The sequence below is a fragment of the Anopheles ziemanni genome, chromosome 2 (assembly GCF_943734765.1).
Source record: "Anopheles ziemanni chromosome 2, idAnoZiCoDA_A2_x.2, whole genome shotgun sequence".
Lineage (NCBI taxonomy): Eukaryota > Metazoa > Arthropoda > Insecta > Diptera > Culicidae > Anopheles > Anopheles ziemanni.
Genome location: NC_080705.1, coordinates 91928677 through 91955802, shown reverse-complemented (window position 1 = coordinate 91955802; position 27126 = coordinate 91928677). Strand labels below are relative to the sequence as shown.

Below are 27126 nucleotides of genomic sequence, written 5' to 3'. Positions count from 1 at the left end.
GAAAGCACACGGAAGCGAATTGACGGTCGAAAGAAATTGTCAAGGTTTTCGACGCGTCTTGATCTTCACGTGAAATGATTCGTCACTGTCGCGACAACGAATATGTGTGAATAATTAAACGTAAGGCGTTCAACTGAAATAAATAAAGGTTGCATTTAGAGTCAATACGATAGAACATTTATCCATGAAGATAAATTTAAGGCTTTCGTGTTTGTTGAATCAATGTTTCATGTCTGCAATGGTTTTGAAGTCATGCTCCAAATGTCCGGCACTACAGCGACTCCAATAAAATGGCCCAATCAGTTGTATAGTTGTTTTAAAATGATACTGGAACCTTCCAAAACCGGTACCACCTTGCTTGCTTTGCTCCATAGCTGAGCTCTCCAGCTGATTTGTTGAACAACAAACTGTTAACCCTTGAGAGGGCAGTAACACTTTTCCTTAGCAACTTGAACTACTGTTGTTCTCGCCATAAACGCACAACAGCACCCAAGGGTTTAGGGTGCACGGGTCGCGCTTTGTCGTAGTTCACTGATTCGGCGTGCCGGTGCAGAAGTCACTGCATCACAGCATCATTGGCAGCAGGCGACGAACCTGTAGCCGCAAGTGCGCATGGCCCATGACGCCGCGCCGACTTGGAGACCTACTTCGTACCGTGTAGCCAGTTTGCCTGCGCTTGCGGACTGCATAACACGTGTTAAGTAACCACCACACGGCGGCCGAAGGCGCGTGCTGAGTGCTGATGAAAATATAAAAAAAAGCCGGCGACTCTTTTGGTTTCGAAAATCGAATAGGCACGCCATTCCCCCCACCCCTTGCTGGGCAGGGGTTGCAGGGAGAATCCAACCCCGACCAGCCAGTAAGTGTGTCGCGGCGGTGTCGACTGTGTGAGGGTTTAAATGACCACTAACTACCACCTGCCAACCAGCGCCCGTGCGCGCGTGCACACACAAACAAATAACATGATCGTTGGCTCTTTCGTAGGCCGGCGGAGAGGGAAAGAGTATGGCCTACTAATATAAAAAAAAAAGCGGTCGCGATCTGGCGCTTCTTCCAGCTACACTTTACCACAAGCTCGAGAGTTCTTTTCACTTTCAGTTTTAACCGTGCATTACGTTCGGAACGTTCGATAGCTGATCGCAGCAAGGTAGTGTGCACTACACTCGAGGTTCGTCGTCTGTTCTTAAGGGTGAAATTAGTTGAAAGCCTCAACTTCGGTTTATCCTTTCATTCCACTGTTTAAGGATTAAGCAAAAGAATCAGATTAGAAAAAGATGATTGTGCGAGTTAATGTGATCCTGTCCCTGTTCGGTACGTTCTTGCTGGTGAAGGCCGCACCCTACGGAAAGCAAGATGACGATGAGTTTCGTGATAAAAAGTACGACGAGCAGGTGAAGCAGGTCACCAAAGTGGGCAATACTTATGTAAGTGGTAGGATGTTTGGAATAAGTTCAAAAACATACAGTGCGATAAACGTGTTTTGTTAGTGAATTTAGTTCCGTCGTCAAAGGATGATTATGTGGTCTTCTTGGTGCTTCCAGGTGGCTGCACTAGAAATTTACGACAACCCGCCCGATCAGGATAACGCTCGCAAGGAGGTGGACAATTTCCCATCGAACATCTACAGCAAGTACGATGGTCTGCAGCATAAAGTGAAGAGCTTTTTCGATGTAAGCCCCCGCGTCATGGTCTCGTTTATTCGTTGATCGCAATGTCTCAATCCAATTCATCTCTTTTGCTTCACGTGAATTCGCGAAATGTTCCCAAATAACGGACGCATCGTCAGGCCGAACCACTCATCGATAACATCAGGGAATCGGACAAGTATGGCAACACGGGCGACCAGTTCTACTTTATCACGAAACCGCTCGTCGAAACGACCGCCAAGGTGAACATGTTCATCAACTCCGTCATAGCGGTGAGTACCGTCCCGTTTAACAACTCAGTCAAGGACGTTCGTTCCCGGGGTTTACCGGGTTTGTTTTTTTTGCGGAATCCTCGGCGAAAACCATTTCATCCCGAAGCGACTTTTGATTGCCATTTTAACTATTTTATTTCTTCATAAACAGGCACCAAAGAAACTTCTTAGCGGATTTCAGAAGCAGGCCAACGATAAGCTGAACGACGTTGGAGCAGCTTTAGTAGGTTTGAGGCGATGATGAGTAAAGAGGTGGTAGATAAAGGCTTCAAGATCCAAAAAAAACATGTACAGTGTAAAGTGATAAAGGATAAGTGTATAATGTAAATAAACCTAAAGTTTGTACTTGCTTAGAAATATTAAACCAAATTATTGTGATTGTTGTAGGATGTTGCAGAATAAAGTGCTTTCTAATTTAAATTGATTTTCATATTTTATTAGAAGACAAATGGTTGGTAGAGACACGAGCATCGATTCCCAAAGTTTAAAAAATCAGTAGTCGCCGGGAGTTCTCTATACAACCAAGAAGCTGAAATGCATCTTAACCTCTTCAGGTACGACAGCGTGTGTGGACGCATCAGAGGTTAAGATATCAAGTGTACACCTTTGCTTGACCGACCGTGCAGCCGTGGTAGAAATGATAAATTCAAACAAACCCGCATTCATCAATGGACTTCTGCTGCGCGAGCACATTGTAGATGCGCATACGAACGCGCAGAGCTGCGTTTTCGGTTAGATAATCGCAAGCGACGGCTGGTTCGGCCGACGGAGAATCAAGTCTGCGCCATGTTCAGCCCTGCCAAACGTCTCCGAAGCAGCGTCCACTCAGCAACAGCATTTTACTCTGCCTGCAAAAGCAAACGCGAACCGCCGTTAGCTAATATTTGGCTTGATGTTTTGGAGGGTTTTCGGTAATAGCCGAAAAGCACGCGGAGAGGTGGAACATTTTGGGCAAGTTTGGCAAGCAAAGATGTGAGCAGAACGATGAGGTCGCTTGCACAAGACTGCGAGCCAGTTGCCCGTGATCGATCGAACGGATCAGGGGAGTTTCAGTTTCGGTGCGCTGCTGTATCTTTTGCTGTGTGAAGTTAGTTGTCATTTGCAGTGCTACTATAAGAAGGTTCCACTTACTACGAGCGATAAACGATCCGAAAAGCAAGATGATCGTACGATTCGGAGCATGTATTTTGGTGTGGTGTATCAGCATTTTGTCTCTAGTAAGTCAACTGCATTGCCTCCCACTACCAGGCCGTCTTAATCCAGCCGATGTGGAGGCCAAAATCCGAGATGACCATGAGCTACTACATACAGTGACCTACGTGGGAAACAACAAGGTGAGTCATGCCAGTCTCACGGTAAAGCAATTTGTTAAGCTCATGTGTTCACTTGGAACTTATGGTTCATCTGTGTACAGTTTTGTGTGATAAAAATGCTGTAAAGGAGTATAAAATGTTATTTTACATGCAATTGTCATTATAGGTATATGGCCTGTTATCAAATGAACAACCACGGATGCGTGAAGCAAAGCTCGAAAAGGAAGATTTCGATTCCAGTGTGTTGACAAAGCTAGACTCTCTTCAAAAAAAGTTCGTCGACAAAGGAAATGTAAGAATAATAAAGAAGCGAGATTATTAATGTGATATTAATAGAATATTTCAAACAAAATCGCTACAGGTTCCGGCACTTGTTGACCAAACACCACCGAAGGATTACTTCGGTAACGACGTAAAGGACGAACCTCTGCGAAGAGGAGTCGTTGGCATAGTAGAGCAGTTATCCAACGTGTTTAATGCAATTATTGAGGTGAGGATATGAATCCACGAATCTCTTCCACTTGAAACTTATATCTTTTGTTTAACCATTGTAGAAAATTCCGAAAGGTGCCGTCACCAATCTGAACAAGAGCGTCCTTGACCGACTGAACCAAATCGGAGCCGTACTGGTTGGGTTGGAAGATGCGGAAATCAAATAAGTCTATCGAAAATCAACCTCTCGTCTGTCAATCGTAATTTATTGGTTCTGTAAATACCTAAAATCGTAACATGCGCTGGGTATATAATTGCCTGGAATGTACCTCTATTGATCCTTTTCCGTGACTAAAGCGTTCCTGCACGGTGTCAACGAACCGAACACGCGAGAACTTGATCCTTGGTAATGGGGTTGTGGTAGTTGTAGGCAGTTTTTGTCGCCCCGTGTATTACGCGCGAGATATCGGCCAAACCAAACGAATGGTGGCCAAGAGTTAAAAATAGGTTTTCAATGTGTATAAATAAAAATCTGAAGTTCTACCTCTAATCTAGGGTCCCTGTCGCATCGCATATTTCTTAAACTGTAGCGTCCTCTTTGCTACATCAGCACCATTCTCCCATATTGCTCGTGCATCTAATCACGGGTTTCATTTGACCATTTGATCTGTACTTACGTCGTTATATTGTCTTCATTCATGCAGTTATCTTATGCATCCCGTGTTACTTTATGTTAGTTGATTTGTCTGATTTGTTTCATCGTTTTTGGCACAATCTTCTGCGCTATCTTGTCGCGCATCGAGGATCACACGTACGCTCTCGCGTACACACAACCATGTCCCTGCTTCCTGGCGGCGCAAAGCTGACCCCGGAGGAGCAGGTGAGTATTGATTCCCATTTTGGTTTAGTGTCGGTGCTGTTTGTGGTGTTCGGCTTTGGCGTTCGCGAAACCACTCAGCCATACAGTCAATCGTCCATGTAGGTGCCACTGGTTCCGTTGCGATTGAGCGTCGTGTCGACCGTTGGGGAGTATGATTTGTACGTTTTTGAGGAACGTTTGTGCTTGACCGTACAGAACAACAGCATCGACGATATTAGACCAAATAGCTGCCAGGGAATAGAAAACGAGAAATTCAACAGGCTATCTCACACCACAATCAGGGACGCATTGTTACCTGAAGGAAACCTATCACTAGGCCAACCGTTCCTACGATGTGAAGCCGCTGAACAAACCACATCTGGAGAATCTGACCACAGCTTTTGTCCCACAGCAGGGTTGGATTACCCGCTCTAAAAGAAAATTATTAAGAAAATGACGTTCATGGCCACGATTGTGATGAAGTGTGTGAACACCTACTTCCTACAATCAACGTTCGGTAGATCATCTCCAGAGCCCTCCGCAAACATTGAGCCATACTGAGGACGACAGCAGGATCGTGGAACCCATCGCTCGCCTGGCCACGCACTGATATCGTACCAATCTTCGTAGGATGACACACCACAGCATTGCAACTAAAATAAACAAAAAGCTAAGCGTCAGGAAACAATCCGCTGGAACACTTTCCCCGGAGAAACTTTCATAGCTTACATCGACTTGAAGATTGTCCCAAATGGAAGCTACCGAAGGGGTCAGGAAACCACCACGATCGGACACATTGTAGTGCTTCTCGATGCCGTACTTCAGCTCCTGGGCCAGCATGCGACCGATTCCACCGCGGAACACAAACGCCAACGAACCCAACAAGAACTCACTCAGGAACAGCAACACAACCAGTGTGAAATACTACAAAAAAAATTAAGGATGTTAGAAAATGGAATTTCACTAGCTTGTCTAGGGAGACTTACTATCACGAGAAAACATCTCGATTGGAACCAGGAGCCACAGCAGCCGAAGAAGGCGATCACGAAACTGATCACACCTACCGTGATGAACATGGAGTCGGCACTGAGCACGGCATGTTCGGGCAGTAGAGTTGCATAGCCGGGGTAGGCAAAGTGTAACCAAACACCTATGGCAAGGAAACCACTGCCGCAGAGCTAGTTGTTGAGCAAAGGGAGTCGTCACGGATTCGACGGGAGAAAAGACGACAAACGAAATCAGTAGAGGCTGTTCATGCCGAAACAACCGAACTACCTACCCAGATAAGAATGTTGAACGAGCAGAATGTCCGTCGTATGCACGTGTAACCTGTACTGCCCATTGTTCTAGAATTACAGCAATAAGTAGAACAGGGAGTTTAACGAAACGATTTTCAATAATTGCTAAATTGTTTTGCTATGAAAAATGTGCGCCCAAATGTATGCAACAAGCTAAGCAACACGTGCATGAATAGCGTGCAAAAGCGATGAAAAAGCCAAGCGATGAAAAAAGTATGAAGTTTTCAACGAAATTACTACTTTTAAACTATCAGAGCAATTAAACCAATCTTTGTGTTAGTTAGAAAAAAAAAACATGTGCAGTGTGTATTAAGTAAAATCATAAGTGAAAACAAATTTTACAACCAGAGTTATTATTTCTTTTTAAAGAAAAAGGGTGTGTAAAATGTGCTTACAAATGTTCCATTCCAAATAAACTACTTTTCTTACAACGACATCAAATATTCCATATTTTAGGTAAAACAATTTAAAATTAAACTAATTTTTTTTTCTTACCTCCCTATTGTAGGTTGCGTTACTATGCAATATTTACTAATAAATCATAAATTAAGCAAACTAAGCCCTGGGAACTTTGTACCACGGAACATTACCAACCCCTTTCCACAGCTTGGAAGCACAGCGAAATTATTATCGTTGATAACCCAAATTTCCGCGTGACGATAGCCTTCCTCCCTCGGTTGAGGATTTGGATTTGTTTTTTTTTTTATTTCGTTGCCCGCAACCTTGATTCTCAATTCCCACAGGAACATTTCGAAGGGTTGTAGAGCACTTCCCAACCCCTAGGGGGGAGGGCAACACAAACGCATTATGAGACGATCCGCTATGCGAGTGTCTTCTGCCGAAGCGGATGTATTCATTATGTACCATCATTTGCATACCGGTGTGGGGTATGATGAACCGAAAAAAAAGAAAACGAAACAAAACGGCTCTGGAAAAAAGGCAAAAACAGCTTCCGCGGTACGGAACTGCACATTCATAAATGTATACAAAACGACGGTTTAGCTTCGGGCTGCGCTCATAAAATATGTTTCATGTTAATATTTCAAAAGGGCCGGGAGGTGGTATCCACGTTGAGCTTTTTTTATATGGAAAGCGTGTTCCACCGTCTTCAAAAATACGTGGAAAGCATAAGCCCCGGTGCCTTCGGCCTACAACCGTTAAGCCAACAAAGGGCCCAAACATTAGCGGCCAATTATGCTCCGGGCTGGCTGCATCGGTCAGTGGCTTTCAAGTCACATCGATGAACCCGGCGGTATCGTTTCTTTGACTTTACTTTATGGTTCCGGAAACATTCATATGATCCTCTTTAAGATAATCCCTGCTGCCATAGACCCGGAAAAGCCCGACAAAATAATGAATTCGTTTGGCTACTGATATTGAATACGAACGAAAGCTTAAATTTTACCCATTTGTAATTCTATTAAATTCTATCCATCAATAACAGTGTCTGAGCACAAGAGCATTTACATAATTTGGAACGGAATGGAAAGTGCAACGTTTTGGAAGGTAAATCCAAATAAAAGCATTTTCATACAACGCCTAATTTTTCCATTTTTAAATTGTAGGGTTTCACATACGTTTCGCACTTTTATCGGAAAATGAAAATCCACAATTTGAAACACAATAAAAATGCACTTGTCAAGCAATTTCACCTCAATCAAAATAAATTATTGAGCACGTTGAATCCATCTGCTGAAAGCTCGCAATAGATTGACCGTAATAATGATGTTCATTGATTTCACTAAGCAGAAAGTATTACGGAAACACTTCGGGCATCCTACAGAAAAGTGTTATTTTGTAGTTTTGTACGCTTGACTCATCCCGAGTGTATTGATAGATTAGTCACTATGTTGCCTAGGAAATAAAACATCCTATTCAGAAAACGAGTAGCCGCACATAATCTGACCGTTTTATCCGTGACTATTTTGTTTCTACATTTCATCTAGCCTCTCTTTATGGACAAGTAGTTAAGACTCGCACACAGCCCACACCTAAACACCGGTGGGCGTCGATGAAGCGGAGGCGTGCGAGTTGATTTTGCGCTCGCTTTTGCCCGCGCCTCGTATTTTGCTCGAGAGCTTGTTTGTAATTGGTAATTAGCTGGACCACAGTAAGTACCCGTCGGTTCCGAAAAACAACTGACCAATTTAACTTAATCTCCCCCTTTAAGCCACAAATTTGTGGTTTTCGGGTTCGGCTTCGGTGGTGGTTAGTGTGGGCAAACGAAAGTGAAGCGTGGTCTAAATGGGCGAGGAGGTTGTCTGCTCAAATCTCGAACGAATTAGCAAATACGTACACTAGCGAGGAAACGCGATGAGCATCAATCTCAGCACACTTCGTTTTAACAAAAATCTATAGAGAAGAAAACAGAAACTTTCACCGACAATTATAAAGGAATGATTACAGTGTTATCTAGTTTCTTGTGCCGATCATGAGAATCGAAAGTAATCGCATATTGGAAGCATTAATGGTAGATCAGGTGTAGGAATGGAACATTCAAGGTTATTATGTTTGTAGGAACCTCGAAAGCTCAATAATCATATTTGGACGATTAATTTTAATTAGTAGCTTACTTAAATGTTGGAGAACTTAACTTTGACAAACTTGACTCGGTGTTGGACAAGAATAAATCTTGATCCCAAATTCACATTTCATCCAGCCAAACACACGATGCTTATTATGCAATATTCGATGAAGTCATTGCACCTTGAAACACAATTCCAAGCGAATACATTACACTTGGATAAACATTCTCAAGTTAGGTAGCCGTGGTACTAAGCCCCGAAAGAGCCGAATCATGCCTAGAGAGTTTGAATTATTCATAGCCCAAAAGCCATCTCCTGCTTCGACAGCGACTATTGGGGACAATAAATCATGTCTCGCCCGTCGTGACTTTTCCAGGTTTTGAAATTTACATTTCCTCTCGGACGGAAGGCAACCGAAATGGTACATTTTCTTTTCCGACAATTGTCCGCTCGATGAGCGTCAAGTTCGCGCCACATGAAGCAATTATCCACGGTTTGAAGGTGGAGAGAAGTGAAGCATACCAGGCCATTTGGAGGAAAAAAAAGCGCCGGCTCCAATGTCCAGCATGAGAAACGGTTTCTCATTCGTACACCAGCCTTTTTGTTGGTGGATGAGTTTCGTTCTTTAGCGTCTATTTTATTATCACCATCTTCATTACGCGCCCCGAGGTCCACGGGGCTGCTCGCAATCCACCGTGTATACCGTTAACCCTTTTTTGGGGTTGCCTACCGGACGACAAACGCCGTTGGATAAAGGCCACCAGCCGTATCCACCCGGCATGTCCGGTATGAAAGGTATCATGGGCATTTTTTCCTCCAAACTTCACAATCCGGAACGAACGGAACGAGCGGCTCCGTGAGTCAGAATCTACGCTCGAGACCAAGTTCCAGGCGTCAGCGACCAAAATGTAAGCGGTGACTAGTTGTATCGTTCCAGTTTGGTCGGTTCCAGGGGATATTCCAAAGGCACACGGTAAATAGCGCGGGTGCTCCCGATGTCCCATTTTGGGAACGTCACGAGATCGAGATGGCGGTTGGACAGAAATTGTATTGAGTTGTTATACATCTTTAGCATGAAGTCGACCGGGCTAAAAGGTGACAAATAATAAGGGTTAAAAATGATGGGTTAAGTTTTATGCGATATGAAATTTATTAGTACCATGCGCAGGGTAATTTTGTGAAAGCAATTATTATTAACAATATGTACACAAAATAATGAATTTGCATTATTCTACTCACTCTCAGTTTCAGTTTTCAGCAAGTTTTGTTGATAAGAGTTCCTTTAGAACATGTCAAAAGCACTCTGAAATAGAAGAAGAAAAGGAAATTAAAAAATAACCAATAAAAGACTATAAATTGATAAACTTAAAAAAAACGATAAAAAAGATATAAACGAGGGTTACAGAGAGTCTGTAAGCAATTCATTTGCGAATGAGAACCAGATTATAACAAACCTAGTTCGAATAAGTCTTTTTTCGAATGGGCATACATGTTTCAACTGCTAGACAGTTGTGACATGCCTTGATGCAAATTTATGAAGTGTGCCCTCGAATCCCCTCGTGTATTATGTCATCTCCACTGCAACCTGTGCCCCAGCCCCGCTTTCCTCCCCCTGCGCCTAATGGACGAAGCGCTGTGAAGTAGCCATGTCCGCTTGCGTTGAACTAATTTTCTCCCCAAGCTCTTCCCCTTGGCCTATTAAAGCCTTCCCCAACCACTGGCTCTAGTTTGCGGTGCACTTTGCCTGCAATAATCATAAACTCTATGCTCAGCACTGAGCGAATGTACCTTGCCTTTCCCTCGTCACTGGTGGCCGCGTTTTCGGTGCGGCGGAAATGCACATTTGTACTCGTTGCAATCACAAACTCTACTGCGGACCTCGGAACGAGCCGACAGACGGAACGGAAACCATCAACACCGCAGCGTTACCACTCAGCGAGGGTTACGTATGATTTATCTCCAGTCCTGTCAAACAAAACTGTCCCGTCGGGTTCCGCCAGATTTGCCTCGGCGCTTCGTGATGAACTTGTTGCTTCATTTTTTTTTACAAAACATGCCCTTTCGAACACGTGCCCCATACTTAGCTTTCGCCGGAAAAACATTTTCATTAAGCGGTGTTCTATCAATTCCCGGTTTCAACAGATCAGTAAGCAAAAGTCAAATCTAAAACATCTCAAAAAACGTGATGAAAGTGGCAAGTTAGCTGGAAGTAAAAGAACATCGGCTCGTGCTTTATTCCGCATAGAGAATAATATTTACTCGCTTAATCCAACTGCAACTCCAGCTCAGAAGCGCACACTAATGCACACGGGCAAATTACTGCAAACAATTGCATTCAAGGCGAATGCTTATCAGGAGCAACATTTAAGCAGGTAATCGTACCACCAGTTGGCGTTTGTCAAGATATAAATTAATACGCTTTTAGAGGCCTCCGTAAGGCCGAGCCCCCCATTCGTAAACCTTGAGCAGTTGCGAATAGACAAATGAAATGCAAAATTGTATATCTGATAACATACATTCAAGACATTCGAAGCAAATTAAAAGACCGTATTTTTTCTCATATTTTTTATTTTTGAATCATGAAAATCTAATAAGCTATCACTTCCATTCCTGAATTTAATCAATCAAACGCAAACTAAAGCTTATCGGGATGAAAGTACACAAATCAAACTAAAAAACAAAACACATAAACTGAATGTCTTCTTTCACTCGCTCGATGTTAAATGTCACCCAAGCTTGCCTTCGATGATGTGCGAGTGATGATGTTTGTTCCGCATTTCTCCGTCGTTCGATGGTAAATATCACTACAGGGCTTATTACTTGGCCATCGTAAAAGTTTGACGATTCCCTTGGTTTTCTTTGTGTGTGTGTGTGTGTGTGTCTGTTTTCTTTTAACTCCAGCCCAAGTCTTGCCTAAGGCTCTTAGCTTCGCTACACCTGGGAATAGATGGGGAGATGGGAAGCCGTAGAACACACACGTACGTTTCACACTGCTGGCACAAAGCGTACGGCAGACGGCAATGCCCGGCACATTGGGAAGCGGAAAAGGAAACAGCTTTGAGTCCACAAATGGGCAAAAGCCACAGCTCGCCGTCCGCAACCGAGCTGGCAAAGTGACATCGTAAATGTTGGCCGATTGGCCTCTTTCTCGGTACATCTTCGGTCTTCGGCCTCGGTCCGGGGGAACCTTTTTCTTACCTTCTCTTTCTTCAAATCATGCGGGGAAAAATCAACTCCACACGAGCGTTGCGGAGGGAGAAAAATTAAAACTGGTACCCCGGTGCTGTTTTTCACTCGATTGCATGATAAAAAAAAAAAGATCTGGAGACCAACCGCTCTTCAGTCACATCGGACCTTCGCGCTCGTCGGGAAAAGGGCTTTTACTTACCCCACTAATGGCGATCCAGTTCTCACCTTCTTCTAATGTGGGTCAGCATTCGGTTTAGGAACACTCTTTTCTATCTTTCACTATTCTCCCCTAAACACTGACCACCTCGCGCCTCTTGGGGGAAAAGGGACTGATTGTTTTTAAGATACGGTTTGAAAGCCACCCCCCGGTGGTGGCAATAAAACGATAATCCACGTGCTTCAAGATCAAAATCTAAGCAATGGTGAAGGGAAATTCTTTTACGGAAGCAAACGGGTTTTCTTCAATCTGTTCCGGAATGAAAATCTCGTTGGTACCACAAGATTTAAAACCGGTCAATTGTAGGGCCTTCTGAAAGAGTCATTTTTAAAGGTGAGAAAATCTCCCATGAGTAATTAAAATAAAGCGTAAGTATAGGTTTGATTTCACACAAACTTTTAATAGAGTTTTCTTGTCGCTCAAGTTTAGTGGAGAAATAGTACAACATTTTAATATAAGTTTTTTGTCGAGCAACATTTATTTTAGTATAGTAATTTTATATGAAAACAGACCAACTCAAATGTACGACAAGTCAGTTTATTAAAGTCATTCAGTTGTGTTAATAGTAATGGTCATTAATTACAGCTATAAAACACAGTAATAAACAAAATTGAATAAGTGAGACGGTTGATAAAAAATGGAACAATCTTTGGCTATGGAAACCGACAATAAATAGTTTCCCAACGTCTATCGCTGGTGCTATTTGAATTACAACTCATTCACACATTCTTGTGCTTCGGGGCAACGAACAGGAGAAAAATGTCTTCACAGAGGGATAGATACATACAAGGTGGCTCCTCAGATGAGAGTGAAGTAACACGTCGACCGGCATGAGAAACCCAAAGCGCTATAAAACGGCAAAACTGTTCTTAAGAATATGCCACTAAAAGCGGTGTGACTTAGCGTGTAGTAAAATTAACAACGATAATACCACGCCACCATCGGATCGACGAGGGGTGGTGAAGTTTTATAACTCCGCGATGATGGGAACCATGGATGTTGTGGGACGATTGAGTTTGTTTTTGCATTTTCCCTACCGCGTGCCAATAAAGCCACATCGGCTCGAGGCGAGTGAAAAAACACCAACCGAAATTGCAATGATTATGATGTTCACATGCGCGGGCCATCTTCGCCGCCCAGAAGAAATAAATAAACGTTCAATCTCACCTCCACTCGACCGTTCCTCGGCCCGGCGGCGCAAGAAGATGAAAATGAAAAGCTGGAAAAACGGAAAGGAAATGTGCGCATCGTAATTCTTGCGTTCGAGAGCCAACGCGAGAGCTTCTGCCATACGTAACCGCTTTTGTTTATGTTTTCACTTTCCACGTAACCAAGCCGGTGCTGCAGGCGTCAGGAGGGCAATTTTCCTGATCGTTCACACGTTTTGCTGTAGATCTGTGATTTTGTGCCCCGCAGCAGCCGGCTGATGAATTGCAGTCAAATTGCACGCAGCAGCAGCTTGTGGGAGAGACCGTTCTCTCTACATCATCTTCCACATTTATTTTTATCCCCAAATAAAAGGCGAAAAAGAAAGGCAACGTCGAATGAGTAATTTTCTCACATTACCAAATACCGCCGTGTAACTTATGCTTGCAACTTGCACTTAAAGATCACATCTTTCTTCAATGATGAAAGTAAAAGGAGGCTAACTAAACCCGGTTCCGTGCCGTTAGAAAAAAAAATCGTTCTCCAAACAATCTTCACTGGCGTCCAGAAAGAAGTTACGCAAGCGAAAATAAAGTTCCAAACCACAATAGAAACATGATGAACCGAGGGAAAAACGGTGCGTGCAAAATTGTCATTTATAATTTCTACACTTTTCTCCGACCCTTAAGAAAAAAATATGAACAGACTAACCGAGTTTCGTCGGTACGGGGTTTTTGTCCGACAGCGACCGAAATTGAGTTGATTAATTTTCCCAACCACTGACCACGAAGGGAAACCTTCACGCGTCCGGTAAACGAAGATGACGATGATGATGAAGCTATTAATAATTTCCACCGCTTACCCTCGGCTATGGTTCGTCCGTGATCCCCGAGCCGTTGGAAGCATGGCAACATAAACTCTCATCGAATTGATTCGCGTAACATGCATTTTCTTACCCGTCGAATGGACTAACAAATGCAGTTTGTGTCACGATCACTTTCGTTCGTAGATCGCATCGAAATGGGAAGCAAAAAGGTTTGGCGCCATTTCGAGAGTGAGTCACTGTTTTCCTTTCTTGCGGAAAAACATTTTCGAACTAACTGTGGTTGCGTTTTACCGGTTTTTCTTTTGTTTTCCCCCCGTTCGGTTCGCGGGTTTGTGTACATAAGAATTGGCTTTTGTGTGTATGTTTTATCCCCCGCTGCTTGTTTTTGGCTCATTTTCTATTTTCTTTCTATTGGGCAATGTGCTTTCCATCTGGAAGAGGGATGCAGGGGAATTACAAATTTGATACTTCTATTGCGCAATCGATTTTAATCTTTACAAACATAAAGTTGCATAAGCATGGGAGAGCGGTAAGGAAACAGGAAAAAAAGGCTATAACGAGCCAGCAATCCAAACTGGTATAATTTAAAACAATTAAGATATTTTTACGTCCACAAAAGTGCCTCGTAAAACGGAAGTCGTAAATTAATCCAATCACTATTCCATTTAAATAAATTTCAATATTACCTTTAAATGGGTTTAAGATAAGGATGTTTTCTGTAATAGACTACATTTGGAGGACAAGTGAAATGACAATATCTGCTAAAGAAGTTCATCTGCTAGCGGAAGCATTTTTGAATGAATTCCTTCTGGTAAGTGTGGAAAGATGAACGTGAAACCTCGAGACCTACTTCACGTGCAGCTTCTTCTAAACAAACCCTCGTTGGAGTTCCTGCCCTCAAACACTCAACATGTTCAAGCTACCCGTTTCCGGCATCATTCGTGGGTTCATGAAGTGAAGGTCAATTTCCGGATCATTAACACCCACCGTGACGCTTCAGATACGAAGTGATCAGTCGGCACAGAAATGCGCTATGAAAGATCAATTTAATTCAGAAGACAAAGGGCTTAGCTAATCATTCGCTTCATTTGCTCACTGAACGATTAAGTTATTTCTTTGTTCGCTTTAGTCGATGATGATTCGACGAGGTGTTTTGGTAGTACTTATATATAATTTAACATTTATTATATTTATACTACAACAAGTGTCAATGTTACAAACATATATAAAGAATGTTTATAAGTCAATGAACCACAACTTGGCTTATGGATTAGTAACTCTTTTTCATTTCAGACACCATACGGACGAACAGTTTGGCACATTTTTCCCCGCCATCAACACCATGTGTATGATCATATCTCACGCTCGATCGCTCCCCATTCGTTAACCCTCTTCTTACCACCCTTCCCATCGTGCCAACGCACCCGTGGCCCGTTTTTCCAGCGCAACATTCGCGCAACCACAATGAGGCGACAATTACCGTGATAATTTAGAACAATTTACTCGAATCAATCCAATCCGCGCCTCGACAATGCAGCAGAGTCCGGAGCTCTTGGCGGTTGAATTTGCGTTTGCTGCGTTTGGTGTTTCGGTGGGGAAGGGAATGATCGAGACGTTGGCAGGAGTTGACGTTTCGTTTTCGTGAGATGATCCGGAGCGAGGTCTCCCCGGGACCGTCGTCTCGTTTCGGTCTTTTATTTATGTTCTCCGCAGGTATTATTATTCGGTATCAGAACCGTGCATTACCATAATGCCCAACCTCCACGCGCCACCCTGCTATTGCATCACGAGCCGCCCAGCTGAGAGTGTGTTGGGAGGGTAGTAAAGTTTCCTGCCGCGAAACGGGTTGCATTTGTAACTTCCCGCGCCAAGCAGTCAACCGTCGGTGATGGGAAGGGGAAGAACCAAATCAAAACATCCAACCAAGCAACCGCCGACACGATCGCATGCGCCTCGTGAGCCAGGTTATCTCGGGGAGACCTATGGGTGATACCTCAAGGTCAGGCTGACCCGCAGCACCGGGTCGTTATAATCGGCGGTCAACGCGCCAACAACGGTCCAAGATTATGCACACCGAAAATCAAGCAAACACCACATTCGGCTGATCGTCCCCCTCGTCTCCCTTTGATCGAGAAGCACGTCCCCAACCGTTAGGGATGGTAGGAAACAGCTCGTTTAGGCAACCCGGATAGGAACGAAGGGGGTGAAGATAACCGTATTTGCTATTTTCAAATACCTGGAAAAAGGGATTTTTGGGGATTAGAAGTTTTCTGTTCGAAAAAGGTTCAGTTGATTCATCAGAGACATTTCCAGGAATGTTGACGTTTAATTTACTCATCACATAACGAAACCGATATTCGGCTTCTTTATGCTTGCTGTTTGCTATCTAATGTAAGTATCCGAACTAACGTTTGGCATAAAATGTTTGACTCGATGCTTTGCACATTTAACCGTCTGTTTTATGATTTCCGCCCGCTACAGCGAACCGTTTGATTCCGACGCACCAACCAAATTGTTATCTGGACTGGCTACTAATTTTGCAATCAAAAACAATCAAAGCAATGATCTCCAAACAGACCCCACGCTCGTCCCATCGGTAGAATGAATATTGCACAAACATGGTTGCATTTGTATGATATGCTAATGTAAAACAAGGGGTAACCGTAAGAGTATCTTTGGTCGTTCTGCGGGATTTCCGTTAGCATTTCAATACCATGTCAAAGTTCGTCTACAATGAAACCGTGTTGGTTGTTTGCTCACTGAGCCAGATAACAGCAACCATTGATATGACTGTACGAGCGAGGGTCACATTCGTTAAAAATTGCTCAAAATGTTGCAGAAATGAAACGATGGAAATTTTAAACTTTCTCTGATAATTTTATTGTTTTTGTCGTTGAATTCCGTTTTTGTGCCATCGACTTCAGAAGCAATGCCCCGTAAAGATGCTGATAAAACACATGTCTTACATTTTACAATCCAAAACAGTTCGTTGGTATCTGCTTTTATGGTGGTGATAAATATAAGTGAAAAACTAGAGTGAACCACATTGCGGAACCCTCGGAAACTTGACTTAATTGCGAGATACAATAAAATGAGGTCTACATTGAAGATCATCGTGTTCAAACCACTTTCTCGATCTTGGCTATAAGTAAGTTTTTGTTAAATATTTCTTCAAATCGTTTCAAATTTTATTTAAAAAAAACTCATTATACCCAATATAGCCATCTTCAACCCCCAAATTTGTTCATCTACATTTCTTTGGCCGGTTCGTTTTTCCTTGGCAAGCGAACTTCATCATGATGGTCCACCAAAGACTGAATTGATCAATTTTCCCATTTGAATGTGTTTTCCATTCAAATCTGCTCCGTGTGTATATCTTGATCGGTCATTAATATTCCGTAAAGAAAGCGAAATCGTACGCCACCTTGAAGTGGCCGGCATTCGGTTGGCAAAATAACCGTACCGAACTCCGTACCCACAGAAAAGCTTTCTTTTTCCGCATTTTTCACGGTAGCATGTGTCGCTCGCGAAGAAAGACTCCACCCTGCGAACCACACAAAACCAAACAAAGTGGCCAAAAAACCCTCTACGCAGCACCTCGAAAATGTGCCTCCAAATCTTGTTTGGCCGGAGATCATTTGCATGAAAAGAGAGGGAAAAAAAACATTTTGGCTATTAGTAGCCACCAAAATCATTATTCACCCCTCCCGCACAATTTCGCGGTCATTTTCCTTTCCGGTTTTGAGGCCCAAATTTATTCACACTTTTGGAGTGGCAGTTTTTGATGCCTTTAGTGATGAGACGCTCGAGCGAGTATGGTCAAAAAGCGAAGACATAAAACATTACAATAGTAAATATTGTTTCAACAAAAAATGCAGACACTACTTTTTCGATTCAAGCTACTTCTGTATCCCCAATTTGGAAATGGCACACAACGTAGTTCTTGGATATTTTGTCCAGCATTTTCGATGATATCATACCAAGTGCCGTCGACGTTGGCACATTAACGTCAGACGGTGTTAATCGTTTTCGGAATGTTTTCGTTCCTTGAAGACACTACAAACGTGCCGATGATCTCACGGAGCAAGAGTTGGTATACTTTGGTTCTTTGATTCTCAGTTACGTTACAATTACAAACCAAGGAGTTGAATGTAGAAATACTTACCACCTTCAATGGATGTCTAGCTGACTTTAACGATCTGAGCACGCCCAAGCCGTTGTCGAAGGTGACAGCGAGATAGTGTCCCGCTTGGCAAACTTCACGTTTCCGTTTTGCTCCTTTTGCTTGCTGTTAGACGATCACGTTCCCTGGATAAGCGGCGTTTAGGGCTTTGAGCAACGCCCAATGCAAATATAACAACGAAGCACTATCACACAACCGAAGACACGGATGCAAGCTCGGTTCAGTACCAAATAAACTCCACTAATTTCACACACCGCACCACAAACTTACCCGGCACTAAATCACCCACTCCGAAGTACACGTACAGCTAAAAATATGCAGAATTTTTTAAATTTAAAATAAACACAACTTTCCATTTCTTTACTTTTGCTTAATGGGTCAATTTGAAACACTCTGTTCGCAACTCGCAGCTCGCGGGGCGATCGCATTCCAATGGCCGTTTGATCGATTGATCAATTGATTGATTCATCACAATGAGAACGCTTATTCATTTGATATAGCCACCGTACTGCTCAGCCCTTCTAACGCCACGCATAGTGCACAATATGGCGACTGACGCGATCGGTATCAATCAATGGCGTCGCCGCGGTAGAATGCAGGCGCTAAAGTTGTCTCTTGTTTCACTGGAACTGGAATGCGTATACTAAAACAACAGCTACTACACACGATCAAGTATCCGGGTATATTACAGTGGCAGCTTCGTTCACCTGCATTACAAACCTCTAGCACATATTCGTAGCACATTGCACGCATAGAACGGTATCTCCTCCTTCCATGTTCTTATTGTGCTGACTGGCCGCCGTTTGTGCTGTCGGTGAAAAATGCTACCTTTCACTACCGTCACCGTTGCAGGGAAAAAGGCTGGGAATGTTTGGCCCTGCACCCATCCTCAAATCCCTTCGCTCCCACCGTGAGAGTGGCTAGTAAAGCAACGCGTTGTGGCGCAAAATAAAAAGCGACAACTATTGTAACTCGTTCAGCTGCCCAGCGGGCATTGTTGCGCATCATTTGCTTGCAACGCTACACATTTTGGCTAATCTTTAGCTAATCCTCGAAAAAGATTAGCCAAAGATTAGCCAAATATGAATGAACGAATCGTGACGTCACGCGTGACCATTCGAATGGTTCACGCGATCGCCTCCGTGAACTCTCCTCTCTTCGTGTGTACATTCGCCCTGCACCTCGAGGTTCCCAATACCCGAGGCGAACAAAACACGCCAGAATGAAAGGAAAGCAAATGATGTTTGTTTTAGAAAGATGTTTTTTATTATTTCATCACTTCCAAATGATGTCGTCGCCTCTCCACATGCATTCTTTTCACATTTGATATGAAAACATAACGTTTTCACGCGTAAATTCGTCAACTTATTTCACTGAAAACTTATCACTGTGTTCGCACCAAAACCCAAAACAACTATGATCGAGTTGTCAAGATTCACTCGCAGAGCTCGCTAGTGATCGCAGCGCTAGGAGAGGGAATGCAAATCACGCCATACACACGCAAGTACATGTACCGTATGCGTGGTAATGTGCTACGGAGTAGTGTGGCGTTTTTAAAAAATGAATTGTGTCGCACTTCGCGAGCAAGTGTGGGATCTAACGGGGGTGCGGGGAGAAAAAGCATGAAATTTGAGGGGAATTTGATAGGATGTATTGCAACAATGCCCGCTGGGTGGTTTGCGATTCTTGTCACGTATCACCGCGCACTGCTTGTATACCTTTTGTTTGGTGCTTTCTTTTGATTCACACACGCGTTTCCTTAACCCACCGGGGAACAACAACACCAACTCCACCAGAAAACAACAATTTCAACACGGAACGAATCAACGCGGCCAAGCACCGAACACGCGCGTGCTTCTTTCAGAACGGCCGAACGTGAAATGAATGAGGTTGAAAGATCGCCGCGCCGGTCGTACGCACCTCCGCTGGCGCAGCTGTTGCTTGGCTGCGTGTGCGATCCGCGTGCTACCACTACACCTTAACGCGAGGGCGTGCAAAAATCGTGCGATCGCTTTCTCCGGGGGATCCGTGACCGTACTGGCCGAGTGCTGGTCGAGAACTGATTGATCACACGGAAAAAACACTAGACGCCATCGCTGGACCAGTTGTACGATCAATTGATGATCTGCATATCACTTGCTTCATTTCATTTGTTAACTCTTATAAATATTTATAAATCGTAGGAACCTACTGAAAGAAAGAAAGACAATTTGAGATTTCCTAAAGTGTTGAAAAAATATTCATACTAGTTTAATAATAGTTAAAAAATTAAACAATAGACCATAGTGATCGAACACGAGTGTACTGTAAGTTGCCTACATTTAGGAGCAATCTTATTCAGAAGAACGTACCGGTAATTCAAATCAAATCGTTTATTACATCTTTACACCGCAACCCTTTTACATTTATCATCAAGCCTTAAGCTCTGTCTCAGATATTATATTTTATAATATTAGTCGCTTTTCCTTTTTGTTTTTTCATTCTTACCGAAAAGAGTTGAAACGATCTTGCGCAACGTAACGTAAATAACCAGCAGAGAAAGTAGCCCCAACGCAACGAGATCAAGGAGCGCAAGACTTATCCAAGGCAGATCCATTGCGGAGGACCGTAGCTGGGTCGCACCCTTGTACCGCGTTACGTATTCTATCCAGTAGATGGCCTCGTCGAGTGCGGGCAATGGGCGATCCCGGAACATTAGCGAAACTCGGTCAATATTTTGCTTGTAGCTCGGATTGTACAAAACCTCCTCCAGGGCCCATCGGAACGATTCTTGTGTGATGTTTGGAAAGTCCAGCTTCACGGCGTACCCTCCGACGGTTGCCTTGTTTATGTTCAGATGCTGATCGCAGTAAATCGGAATGCCTACCATCGGAACAGCTCGATGCACGCCTTCCTGTGTCCCCAGTAGACCACCGTGTGTGATGAACACCTTCACATTGGGATGGCCAAGTATATCACTCTGTGGTAACCAGCTGCGAACCAGTACATTCGGAGGTAGGTTTTTGATATTTTCATTCTCGAACTTCCAGACCACCCGTTGCTTCATGGCACCAAACACACCGAGTATGATGGCCAGTTTCGCCGGGGGCAAATCGGCCGAGCGGAGGTTTGTGCCAAGACTGAAGAATATCACGCCATCCTTTGCCTCGTCGATGAACTTTTGCAAATCGTCCGGAAGCCGCTTCGGTGGCTTTATGTGTAGTCCTCCGACCTGGACTAGCCCGGGTACCTTCGCTCGAACCGTAGTCAGCGGAAGGTGGCTATTCAGCAGGATAACCGAAACCTGCCGCTCGAGATTGGCTATGCGGGGTAACGGACCCGGCAGAAACCCGAAATGCTTGGCCGCCATCGCTTCCTGCTGCGGAAGGTAATACCAGGAGCGAAGCAGTAGCTCGTACATGCTCACGTACGCGTTGTAGGCTCTTTGGGGAAGTGACATACGGTCGGTGTAGGGTAGAAACTCGTGCGGAACATGCGACCAAGTGCTCATCAAACCCATCATGGGGCTCATATACTGCGCAAAGCCGAAAGTGCCTGTGGGTTGAAACATTGTACAGTAGAACATCGATTCTTCAAAACATTAAAAAAAAACCTTGATTAAGACGTACAAGCATCATCTTACCTATTGTAACGATCGGTACATTATACTTGTGCGCCAACATCAAGTAGGATTCCTGATAGAACTGCTCCGCTAGCAGCAGATCGAAGTGACCGGTATCGTTACGTATAAAATCTGCAACGTTTGCACGAGTGTATCCATACTCTGCCGTCTCCAAACCAAGCGGATACAGGAAGCCCATGAGCATGTGGTGGATCGAGATCTCGGTCAAATCATACAACGAGTCCACCTTCACCGACTTGCCCCAGAAATCGTACACGGGGGCGATAACAATTTCCGTGTAGTTCGGATGTGGTTGTTTGCGGGGATAGTTCGTAATGACGGTCACCTCATGGCCACGCTCGAGTAGTCCTTCCAAAATCGCACTGATCATCATCCAGTGGCTGCGTCCGGGGAACACGTTAACGGACAGTATCCGTGCGCCATCGGTGGTTGGTAGAGTAAAAGTAAAAAATCTGAAGCCGAGTAGAACACACACACAACCGGGTAGACGCTGGTAGGATGTTATAAAGTATGAAAAGACGGATACGATTTCAAAAACCGGGTAGAAAAACCGCTGCACTATCAATTGCATAGATCTAACGTCTTGGGCTGTCTTTGTCCGGGTCGAATGAAACAGCGAAAAATTTGCATGTCATCTAAACAAATCACTTTAAAAGAAAAAAAACGCTTATCATTGCAATGCTTCCCTCCCGTTTGGCCCATGACGTTTTTAACGACCACCCAAGATGGATGCAATTAAACACAACTAATGCTGATGAAAACTGCAACTTGTTTCAAACTGCAACTATTACACTGCCCGAGCTCTTCTAATGTTTTTCTTCTACTAAGTTTAGTTATTAGCAAAATACAAGTTCTAATCAAATTTTAATTTTCCAAAGTATGGTAGTATACACACCATTGCTTAGACCTGGCCAAAAACACACTGATTAGCTCGACTGCAGCCTACCGCAACTTGAACACTTGATAATCACATCCAGCTTCTACGAGCAACACAAGGCAACTAACGTTCGTAATGGATGAGCGCACCTTTTAACGCGGCACGATCAGGTTTAATTGCATGAGCCCGTGTGTGAATGATGCTTTATTTGTTTGCTTTATTGGCACTTTTATTTCCGATTGTAAGAAATATTTTGAAGCAGAATAAGTGAAAATGTTTATCACAAACATTGTGCAACAGAAACCATATCGCTTGGGGTGTTTCACATATTCTGCCATAATGTTTGTTGCTAGTAGACGAACCTAGGGAAGCTTGATAAGTAACGGTTCGTCCTCTATATGTGCAACCGCTAAGAATACCATCAAGCAATTTTTCAGCTTTTGTTACCAATCTGTCAAACATTCACAACGTCACGCAATAATATAATGAGGGCCAGCATTAAATTTTCAATTTTAAAATGTTTTTCGGCATTTCCTGTGTGGGCCAATTAAATCAACTATAGAGTGGCACGCATTTAAGCACCTAAAAATAGTTAGGTTTGTGGAATACGATACGAACTAGGGATAGAGGATAACAATGATTATGTATGAAATTATCAATAGATTCAGAACCCTACTCAAATATCGGACACAAGCTTTTCTTCTGGCGATGATTAGTTATGGCCGCTTGTAACATTTCATAATCATGTAGAACAGAAATAGAATTCGTGTAGAGAGGAAGTTAACAATGAGTTATGTCATTTTAATCACGTCATGCAATTATCTAAGTAGTAATCCCCCGATGGCGGTTTTCGGTTGGACTTAATTTCGGAATTGTTCAGTTGAAAGAATTACTCTAGGTGAATGAATTAAACTATATTCACTTACCATTTGTTCGAGAGGTTACTGCATGGCTGCGAACTGGAAGAGGTTATGTAAGAAGACAAAAATAACCGAGGGCACTTGTTTAGTTTGTTCGTAACGATATCATATATTATCCTTTCCTATACAGAATAGAATTTTCTCTGTTTGCTTGCGCCCAACCCCGTACACGCTCACAATTTCCCAATAGCCCGTATTTCCCTGCACTGCATTCTAGTCATGTTAGTAATTTTATTATGTTCACTAGACTCTTGCCCAACTACAACGATTAATACCTTCTGTGGTGCTGTACCATCTTGACCATACCATCACCGGAACTTGGAGGTGTGACACCATTAAACAGTTACGCCCTTATCCCTCACCGTAAGGTTCTCTTCGGCTTCGATTCTCTACCGTTCATGCAAAAAGATGTGTGCCGAGTGCAATTGATCCTTTATTAAGGTCTGACTACAACTATTTCAGTTATCTGTCTCAGAAACACCGATCCTTATACGCCTTCGCTAGTGCTCACGCATCTTCCTTTCCGGTTCCGCTGTGCTTCAATATCGTTTACTGTTGGTTTCGAGAGAGATTACACTGAAAATCGATTCCGTTTTAAATAGGTGTGTGTGTGTATATATTTGTATATATATGCTCTGTGAATTTTTCGTCAACAATACGATTGAGAATTTTCTCCACCCCCAGGGTGGACGATGGAAAGAAGAGAACAAGACACAAATGTGAACAATCGGTTCGCTGGAGCTCCCCTGTTTGTCACTTTCCGTTTTCCTGTCCACTCCCGCGGGAAGTGGTTGGATGTCTACTTAAGTATTTACACCGACTTTAATGAAATCTTACTGTTTTTTTAACGAATGTCTATGTACTGTGTATATTTGTTGTATATATAATCATCTTTTGGATCATTTTCTCCACTCGCTTTTTTCATCCCAAGGTGCGGGATCTTCTAACGAATCTTGTTGTGGTTTCATTGCAGTTGCTATACTTTTAGTTCAACTATTCGTAGATCGTGGGTAAGGGTTTTTTTTTTGTGGGTAGATGAAGAATTACTTTTTACAATACTTTTCCAACATTTTATCTTTCGTTTCGATTCTCTGTACGATGTCGTTGATGAAAGGTTTCTACCGGCCCCGGCATCAACTATGGAAAAATCAATACATTTCCTAACGATGACACAATCGAAGCTCAATGAAGTATAACAAGTGTTTGTAAAACATATATTCAATAACATAGCAGCGGCTAAACTGCTTTGGCTTTGTTCACTGACAGACAGTGCCTCATGCGGTAAATTATAATGATCGAAAATGATATGTATTTCGAAGTGTAAAACCCTATCCGTGGGGGCTTTTGAAGCACTCGTTCGTTCAATCGATGCCGCCTTCTTGCGGTATAGTAATATCATACGCATCAATTGTCCTTTTAAAGCAAACAATTGGGGAAAACATGAACCGTATAAACGTTGCAGCAATGATCTGCTTACATTGGATCAATCTAGCCTATGTTTAATGTTTTTGAACGAAAGTTGATATATTAGGATGGGTAATCGTCATAATCACATAGAAATGTATTACTTCTCATCATAACTTTCATAAAGGTCGACGAGGCAATCTTATATAATACGCTTGCAAGATGGTGTTTATTCTTAGGATGTTTTCTATTGCTTTAAGTTTACCTTCACGTTGTATGCGCGTACTGGTTGTTTTATGGGGTTTGTTATAGGTCTTACAACTTGAGACAAGGATGAATGAACCCATTAAGAAAGACATTAACGTTTTGCCATATGTGTTGAATTCCGCAATTATTATATCATGAAGCATCATTCAGTCATTGTTGTTTACAATTAGACAACGATTATTCACCACACACGGCTCATTTACCGATGTTTCAAACAGTTGCAAACAGTTTTGTTTGTTCGATTAACACAAATCAAGTAAAAAAACAACAACAAATGACGTTATAATAAAAATAAAACACATACGTACGTTATTGGCACATTCGCATGGAAGAAATGTAGCTTTAAAACAATCTGTTGACGCGAGTACATCTGTACACCATCGATCGATAGGATAGTAATTTACACTTAATGAAAAAATGCATAATAATCCTTCATAAATTCCTTTAAAACAAACACTTGGCATGCTCCTAAGCATGGTGCCAACGTGTTTTTGTTGTTGTGTAGTGCCTCTAACATGGAAACAGAACCACCCTACAAACCCCCCACCCGCGTGGCTTGGTGTTTATTGATTAGTGCGGAACGGTGCCATACTGTATTGGTGCTTCGACAGATTAGAGATGATAATCTTTCTTTGCAATCACTTCGTGCCTTTTCGAATTAGACGCCTCTGGCGGTGCTTTAGATCCTCCAAAGCTGCATCACATGGTCGTGGAGAAATTTGTGGCGTTATTGGTATCATAAGAAATAACGAAAATAAAATACCAATTCAATTTATCATAGTTGTTGATCTGCTGATACTGCTGTTGCTGCTGCTGCTTGTGGGCAGAGTTAAACAGACATGAACTGAATTTTCGCTAGCTTACCGGGCGTTTGGGTTCTACCAACTTGTTCATTGTGATGCACAATCAAATCAAATCAACATAAAATCACACCAATCTAAACAATTAAAAACCAAAACAAACACAACATTGCGGGCTGTTATCAAGTTATCACGCGTAATTGAAAAATATAACTCGAAAAAACCCAAAAAAAATCTCTCTACTTCCACGAATGTGACAACGGTTGATAAAGGAGCAGGATATTATACATCTGTAGGAGTTTTGCTCGAATGAATGTTATCTAGATTACGCCTACACGCGGTAATATGTGTCAATTACGCAAATGAAAAGGATGCCAATTACGGTGGCGTTGGAAAAAGAATTTCCGCTCACGCCACGGAACGAGCCACTAAGGATGGGTAATGAAATGATACTTTGGATTAGCTGATTCATTCATCCCCGAGATACATTGGAAGCGTAAAATCGTACGCTCCGCGCTGGTAGGCCATTCATATTGAATGCTATTGAAGCTGGAGGAGCACTTTCCCGCGGCATACGGAAATAAACGTACACTACAGTGTGTGGGCAGGATGTGGAGCCTACAGTCGTGTTCGGTTCACCATGCTACGTCACGTGTAGCTTCAAAGAACACGAGCTACACACTCAACATGTTTGATTTTTGTGTGAGGCAAAACGAAAATCGTGTTCCACCACATAGAAAAACATCAAGAACCAAGGCTTTAAACGGCGATATGCCCAAACTCCCACGGACAAAGGATACCAAATGAACAAAATATCAAGAAATCTGACAAAATAATGGTTTATGTACAAAACAGGACGCATAACGGCAAATAAAAACAAAAGCTATATACTACAAGAGGGAAATGTTTCTATCACATTAATAAGCAAAACGCATGTAATACTAAAATCAAACGAAATAATTCAAGCAAATACACCAAGAAATTGAATACTTTATAAAACGCGTAGTTTAGGTTGGATCACATTAAACATTTTTCCGATAATAAAAACAAGGTCTTATGAACTTTCGCTAGCAAAAACCGATAAACAAAAACATGTGTATAACATGAAACGAAGTTTTACGAGGTTATATGAAACTGGAGTTTAACGGAGCAAGGAATGGGGTCAAGCAACGTAAACGCGAGGGATAATGTCTCTCCGTCTCGCCACCTTTCCGGCACTCTATTGCGTACGATCAATTGTTCCTAACCTATCGTAGCTATATATGTATAGTTTTTGTGTGCGTGTGTATGTGTGTGTACGTGAGTGCCATAAGTTGTTATCATGGCGTAA

General features: G+C 42.8%; 4 protein-coding genes across 4 annotated transcripts; 2 read left to right on the top strand and 2 right to left on the bottom strand.

Annotated features, from left to right (window-relative positions):
• Positions 1–1274: 1274 nt before the first annotated feature.
• On the top strand, positions 1275–2159 carry LOC131282118 (uncharacterized). Its single transcript, XM_058311515.1, has 4 exons — positions 1275–1424; positions 1542–1670; positions 1787–1918; positions 2070–2159. The coding sequence occupies exons 1-4, from the start codon at positions 1275–1277 to the stop codon at positions 2157–2159; spliced, it is 501 nt and encodes a 166-aa protein (XP_058167498.1).
• A 919-nt stretch (positions 2160–3078) lies between these two features.
• On the top strand, positions 3079–3890 carry LOC131282222 (uncharacterized). Its single transcript, XM_058311631.1, has 4 exons — positions 3079–3252; positions 3398–3523; positions 3593–3721; positions 3786–3890. Exons 1-4 carry the CDS (start codon positions 3079–3081, stop codon positions 3888–3890), a joined length of 534 nt encoding a protein of 177 aa, XP_058167614.1.
• A 739-nt stretch (positions 3891–4629) lies between these two features.
• Positions 4630–5864, bottom strand: LOC131281417 (tetraspanin-9). Its single transcript, XM_058310747.1, has 6 exons — positions 5802–5864; positions 5509–5700; positions 5252–5446; positions 5021–5175; positions 4839–4953; positions 4630–4770 (listed from the first exon to the last, which is right to left on the bottom strand). The coding sequence occupies exons 1-6, from the start codon at positions 5862–5864 to the stop codon at positions 4630–4632; spliced, it is 861 nt and encodes a 286-aa protein (XP_058166730.1).
• Positions 5865–20315: 14451 nt separating this feature from the next.
• LOC131294734 (UDP-glycosyltransferase UGT5-like) lies at positions 20316–26940 on the bottom strand (the record flags this gene model as incomplete). Its single annotated transcript, XM_058322779.1, is given in 3 exon segments — positions 20316–21440; positions 21529–22018; positions 26875–26940. Coding segments are annotated over 3 exon segments (1638 nt in total), but the record flags the coding sequence as incomplete, so codon positions are not given.
• Between the last annotated feature and the right edge of the window lie 186 nt (positions 26941–27126).

Excerpts from the sequence above, each read along its gene's own strand:
- LOC131281417 (XM_058310747.1), bottom strand. The coding sequence starts at position 5,864 with ATGGGCAGTACAGGTTACACGTGCATACGACGGACATTCTGCTCGTTC. Across the intron at positions 5,701-5,801 it reads CGTTCAACATTCTTATCTGG|CTCTGCGGCAGTGGTTTCCT; the intron begins GTAGGTAGTTCG and ends CTCAACAACTAG. Across the intron at positions 4,954-5,020 it reads CCGAACGTTGATTGTAGGAA|AGCGGGTAATCCAACCCTGC; the intron begins GTAGGTGTTCAC and ends ATTTTCTTTTAG.
- LOC131282118 (XM_058311515.1), top strand. The coding sequence starts at position 1,275 with ATGATTGTGCGAGTTAATGTGATCCTGTCCCTGTTCGGTACGTTCTTG. Across the intron at positions 1,425-1,541 it reads CCAAAGTGGGCAATACTTAT|GTGGCTGCACTAGAAATTTA; the intron begins GTAAGTGGTAGG and ends TGGTGCTTCCAG. Across the intron at positions 1,919-2,069 it reads TCATCAACTCCGTCATAGCG|GCACCAAAGAAACTTCTTAG; the intron begins GTGAGTACCGTC and ends CTTCATAAACAG.
- LOC131282222 (XM_058311631.1), top strand. The coding sequence starts at position 3,079 with ATGATCGTACGATTCGGAGCATGTATTTTGGTGTGGTGTATCAGCATT. Across the intron at positions 3,253-3,397 it reads CCTACGTGGGAAACAACAAG|GTATATGGCCTGTTATCAAA; the intron begins GTGAGTCATGCC and ends TTGTCATTATAG. Across the intron at positions 3,722-3,785 it reads TGTTTAATGCAATTATTGAG|AAAATTCCGAAAGGTGCCGT; the intron begins GTGAGGATATGA and ends TAACCATTGTAG.